Below are 6,000 nucleotides of genomic sequence, written 5' to 3' on the forward strand. Positions count from 1 at the left end.
ATAATGAGTTCAAAATGATTTATTTAGTGAATTTAGAATCTACTAATTAAATAATAATGTTAGTAATAGTGAGTACTAAATGTACATGTAATGCCCGATTACTCGTACAAATAATTAATGATGCATTTATCATTTATTATGTAGTTATTTGACTCATTATGTTTAACGTATTGATTGAGGTATCGATAGTGAGATTGAATATGATTTATATATATCGTCGATGGTGTATTGGGAAGGAATATATGTCTAGATAGTGATGGTAAGATGTGTAGGTAAAATAGTGTAATGAAAGTTGGTATGGAACTGCATGAAATGAGATGAAAATATGACAGTTCTTACGTGTTTTAGCATAATGATTTGGATATTGATCTAAATTGTGTGAGGCCACAACCATTAGAAAGCTAAGATATAAGGTTACAACTTACATGTTTTGATTTTTGTCAAATCATTGTGGAATACAAGCCAAAAGCGCCCCGAAGTGTGTCATGTATATCGTTATTCCTACAATGACACATTTTGGTAGATTGAGCATAACATTTTACTCAGAACTTCCAATGACAAGAGGCCAATTGGAGAAGCAAACCAAGACATAGATCTACAACTTTCATGTTTGCCACTTTTTCAAATTATGAAGGGAATAGACGTTTCTAGAGCGATCTTTGATGAAACTGTGCGCAGAGGCAGAATGTTTGGCGCCCAAGCAGTAAGATCTTACCGCCCGAGAGCCAGTGCACTAAAAATTCAGTACTTGGGCAGAATGTTCCACGCTTGAGTGGTAATATTTTACCGCCCGAGCGTCGCCTTATACAGAAGATAAGTTTCGAAATTCTTGGCATCAACACCAGTTTTTCCTTTCCTTTCACAGCAAGAAACTCGAGAGAAACACAAGAAATCTTCCTCCAAAAGCTCATTTCTTCTTCTTCTTCTTCCTCATTTTGAAGCTAGACTTGCGTTCTCCATCACAATAACATCCAAGGGCCTGTTTGGTATGAATGATTAGAGGCAGATTGTGGTGTAATCACATGTTTGTCTGGTTTTTGGGAGAGAGACAGATAACAAGTGGCCCGTGACAAAATTTCTGTAGACTGGGGAAAATCCATCCCTGAATGGCCCAAGTATTATTAATCCTAATTTGTACAGTTCATATGATAGAACATAAAAATTACCTTATTAACCTTTACCCTACCAATAAATCTCATCTCCTCCCTCTCCTTTATTCAATACAGCCGACCCCCAGAAAAAAGGAACCGAGAAGAAATAGCGTACAAGCTATGCGATTAGGTCATCGGTGTTCAACTAAGATTTCATCTTATATTTGTTGAAGGTAAAACTCAGTTTCTGTGCTCGGTCATCGGTGTGCCACTAAGATTTTATCTTTTATTTTTTGAAGGTAAAACTCAGTTTCTTCGCCATCAATTTCGTCTTTGTCGTGAAAAATATATTTGTTAATTTCGTTGGTAATGACTATATTTTGTGTGAATGTCTTCATTATTGCCTTGAAATCTAGTTTGATGTACTGTATTTGATGCCATATACTATCTATATGCATATTGTCTTTATTAATGTTTTTGTAGATGCATATTAATTGCTTAAATAAATACTTTCGACAAACAAATTCCATTAAACAAAAAATTTTTTTATCATGTTCCTTGAGGGCTTATATTCATTCATCAAGATGGGGGATATGATTTGACTCATCTTCTGTATTTCTTATTATTTAACCGTTCATCCAAGAAAGAAAATTTGTTTTTGTCATGTGAAATCTATAATTTCAAACCAAGAATACCATGTTGTTTCTGTCACTGAATTAACATTATCTTCTGCATTTTACTCTTGTACTAAAGCTTAATTTGTTGTCATTTCTTGAGATAAGATAGCAAGATGGACGTTAGACGTAGAAGCATTACGCTTTTTGTGTTGCTGCATCAAATGTTGTGCCGTTCTTTTCTACTTTTATGTCTTTTAATACGACATCGGAATGGATTACTCGCAAATCAACGTCATGAACCTCGTAGAAGACCATGCTCGTACACCTTGACTACACGAATTAATGCACAATTGAGCCATTTGCATAGGATTATCGAATTAGGTGATGTTCAATGTGTCGTAAACTTGAGAATGAATCGCCAAGCATTTTCCCGATTGTGTTACTTGGTCAGTACCGTTGGAGGGTTGGTAGAATCGAGATACGTACGAATTGAAGAGAAGGTGGCCATGTTTCTGTCTATCTTGGGTCATCATAAGAAAAATCGAGTGATTGATCATGATTATCAACGTAGTGGACATACCATCAGCACTCATTTCCATGAAGTTATGTTATCTATTCTCAAATTACATCCGATATTGCTAGTGAAGCCTACCCCTGTGGATGATAATTGCAGTAATGAAAGTTGGAAATGGTTCAAGGTAATATATCGATTCATTAATTTGTTTTAACGAAAATTATGATCTTTTGTTGTTAGTTGATTTTTATTTCTATTACAGTTGACAGAGAAATAAAATTTGCATTTTAATTTGTTTTAGGGGTGTCTTGGTGCTTTGGATGGAACATTTATCACTGTACATGTACCAACAAGAGATAAGGCCAAGTACCGAACTAGAAAAGGTAATATTGCGGTTAATGTTTTGGGGGTTTGCGATCGCAATATGAACTTTATTTGTGCGCTTACTGGGTGGGAGGGATCCGCAGCAGATGGTAGAGTTCTAAGAGATGCATTGACTCGCGATGATTCACTGGAAGTTCCCAGAGGTGATAAAATCCCAATTTTTTTCCTTTCGTTTTGCAATAGAATAATATAAATTTTAGAATTATGTTTCATAAATATTTGAACCATAATATGTCCTTGTAACGCAGGTAGTTATTACCTATGTGACAATGGGTACGCAAATGTCGAGGGATTCTTAACTCCGTACAGGCGAGTAAGATATCATAGGGATGCTTGGGGAAACCGTGCATTAGGACCACAAAATTACAAGGAGCTATTTAATTGGAGACATTCTCAAGCTCGCAACGTTATTGAAAGAGCGTTTGGGTTGTTGAAAAAGAGATGGGCTATACTTCGTAGTCCATCATTCTACCCGCTCAAAACACAAAACAGAATTATAATGGCTTGCATTCTATTACACAACTTCATTCGTTCACAGATTTCAATTGATCCTATGGAAGAAGTTGATGAGGATGTTGGTAGTCCAGGTCACGACGGCGATGAGGATTTCATTAATAGTTTTGAATCCTCCGGTGAATGGGATACTTGGAGAGAGAACTTTGCATTGTCAATGTGGAGCAACTAATAATAATTAATGGCATGTTGTATTTCAAACCTTATTGATATTACTCTGCAAGTCATATATTAATGTCTTTTGTGGACTCTTTTGTTACGCGCTTCAATTTGTGATTGAAATTTAATTCACATTTTCTATTTATGCATTACATACAAGATAATTTTGTTATTATGTTTCTTTTAGATTCGTATGTCATTTGCTGATTTATTTTTAACATGGTTGACATAGCTCGTTTTCTGAGCACGTGTTTAGGTTATGGACAGTGGCGCAACTTCAGGGAGTGTGGTTGGGAAAGGAATCAAAGCTGACAAAACGCGACGTACTTGGAGCGCACATGAAGAAGAAGTTTTAATTGAAGCCCTAAAAGAAGTTATCAGTAAAGGATGGAAAAGTGAGAATGGATTCAAAGCTGGGTACTTAACTTTACTTGAGAATTCTATGCGTGCTGCAATTCCAGGGACAAATTTATGTGGAAACCCACATATTAACTCAAAAATACATGTGTGGAAGAAAACACATGGTATTTTGTTGACTGTATTAAGCAAAAGTGGAGTTGGGTGGAATGATACTGATAAAACCATTGAAGCTACGGAAGAGACATGGGAAGCAATAATTAAGGTATTTTTTTATAGTCAAAATCATTGATTTTAACAGTACCATGTATTTCATTTCGCCTTTAACTCCTGTAGGCCGACCCAAGCGCACGACCCATGAGATCAAAGCAGTGGAATCTTTACCATGATTGGTGTGAAATTTTTGGTAATGACCGAGCAACAGGTGAACAAGCAGAGACCTTCGCTGCAGCTGTCCACGACGTCCTCAACATGAATTATGAGGTAATTCATGACACTGTTGCGATCACAAATGATATGTTTAATGCTGCTGAAGAGGCTGACGAGTCAGTATCTGTAACACACACCCCTTCCTCGAAACCAAGTGTAGTGGTCACATCAAAGAATAAGAAACGTAAGCAAGTGAATGCCGATGACAACGCTATAGTTGAAGCCATCAACCATCTCGCTAACATAACAAAAGACACAATGAAAGATTTGATCAAACAGCTAGCAACGGAGGAAAAGATAGCCAATGCTGAGGAGAAGGTGTTGGATACATTGCAGGGGATACCAGAGCTTGCAGAAGATGAGAAAGTACATGTTGCTGAGTTGTTGGTTGAGAACCATGCCAAGTTGTCATTGTTTTTGCGCCTTGGTGACAAAGGCAAACTAAGTTTAGCAAAGAGGCTTCTGGGTGTAATGGACTGAATTGGGGAAACTGTATTTTCGTTAGTAAGACAGCTTTTTGGAACTTTGGTCTCTTTTTGTGTGGTAAGCCTAGCCAACAGCTAGTGTAATTGTGTAGCTGCCTTTTTGGATTCCTTATGTATGTAAGTCAAGACGTATTCTCGTCTTTAGTATTTATTTTGGAAGAATGCTATGTATAATTACTACTGATAATTTTGGTCCTTGTTGATATTAGTTGGATATGTTTTGTGTAGAACCCGTAAATCAGTAGACGTATAAGCCATGCATAATTCTAGGTTTTCTTAAATTTAATTGACTTCATTGCATGATTATTTTAAATGCATTTATTTGAAGTTAATTATTTATTATTTCAGTTCAGCAGTTTGATTTTTTTAGCATTTCAGTTATTTCAGTGAGGCCGGACCGGAGTTGGAGTTTTGAGATAGAATTTAAGATTCGAGAAATATTTCCAGAAGTTAATTTAGCTAGCAACCAAGTTCATTTAAGTTAGAAAGGGAGGTTTGAGGATCTAATTTAATTATTTGAGGTGATTAAGAAATGAACTCATTTAAGTTATTAAATTAAGGGGTTAGCTCACTAAATTATTTAAAAGATTAGTAAGGCTTTCAAGGATTATTAGTTGACTAGATAATCAACATTTCCCTTTATTTTATTATGCATTTTTCGGCCACCCTTAGTGCTAGAAGATTCATTTTCCAACTCATCAACTTTGACCAATTCTTTGCATGTAATTAGTAGGATAATTCTAGGATTTTTGGGAGCACAATTTAATTAATTAATGGACATATCCTAGACTAGAAAACAAGCCAATATTCGGCCACCTTATCCCCAAGTAGACTTGATATCAAACAACAATTCAAATTCAAAAGGAGGGTGGACTTAGTCTTGATTCATTCCTTATATCTTGCACCCTTTCTCCTCACCTTCCTAACCATTTTTCCCCCTCTCTTTTCTTTCGAAATCTGAGTGAAATTTTAAGCTGAGAACCGTGGGAATCCAGTAGGAAAATAAGGGAGAGAAATCGAGTTCAAGAAAGGTAGACAAGAAGCGCTCCACCTCCTCCGTGCCGCGTCGTCGTTGTTTCGTTCGTTTTCTTTCAAAACGAAACCAGGCATGTCTAGATTTCTTTCAAACCTCAATCAAGTCATATTATCATTTATTTTTCAGTACATGATCATGTTTATTCAAGCAAAAACCGAGATACATGTCAAAATATTTTGGAACAACACATGCAGAATTTTCGACTTCCCTTGGCAAGCTTCACGTTTTCTTTTAGTTTTGATGGTTTCAGGTATTGGATCGACTCCAGGCTCCCAAGGTGGCCTGTATACATGTAGTAGGATGCATTAGGACCATGTTGGTCCATTCAAACCAGCCCCATGCTTGCTGGAAATTCAGAATGACAGCAAGTCCCCATAGGTACAGAAAATGTGGTTCGAAAATTCAGTTTGGATGT

General features: G+C 36.4%; 1 protein-coding gene across 4 annotated transcripts; it reads left to right on the top strand.

Moving 5' to 3' along the window:
* The first annotated feature begins 1,013 nt into the window (after nucleotides 1–1,013).
* LOC142549226 (uncharacterized) lies at nucleotides 1,014–4,769 on the top strand. 4 transcript variants are annotated; one of them, XM_075658063.1, is made up of 5 exons: nucleotides 1,014–2,406; nucleotides 2,524–2,603; nucleotides 2,671–2,749; nucleotides 3,535–3,900; nucleotides 3,972–4,769. In XM_075658063.1, the coding sequence occupies exons 3-5, from the start codon at nucleotides 2,726–2,728 to the stop codon at nucleotides 4,542–4,544; spliced, it is 963 nt and encodes a 320-aa protein (XP_075514178.1). In that variant the 5' UTR covers nucleotides 1,014–2,406; nucleotides 2,524–2,603; nucleotides 2,671–2,725; the 3' UTR covers nucleotides 4,545–4,769. The 4 variants fall into 4 exon arrangements, 3 of the variants coding, with proteins under 3 accessions (XP_075514178.1, XP_075514179.1, XP_075514180.1); XM_075658064.1 differs by having other exon boundaries at nucleotides 1,015–2,406; nucleotides 2,524–2,749; nucleotides 2,855–3,900; XR_012821139.1 differs by having other exon boundaries at nucleotides 1,016–2,406; nucleotides 2,524–2,749; nucleotides 2,855–3,900.
* Nucleotides 4,770–6,000: the final 1,231 nt, after the last annotated feature.

Source organism: Primulina tabacum, chromosome 6 (assembly GCF_025594145.1).
Source record: "Primulina tabacum isolate GXHZ01 chromosome 6, ASM2559414v2, whole genome shotgun sequence".
Lineage (NCBI taxonomy): Eukaryota > Viridiplantae > Streptophyta > Magnoliopsida > Lamiales > Gesneriaceae > Primulina > Primulina tabacum.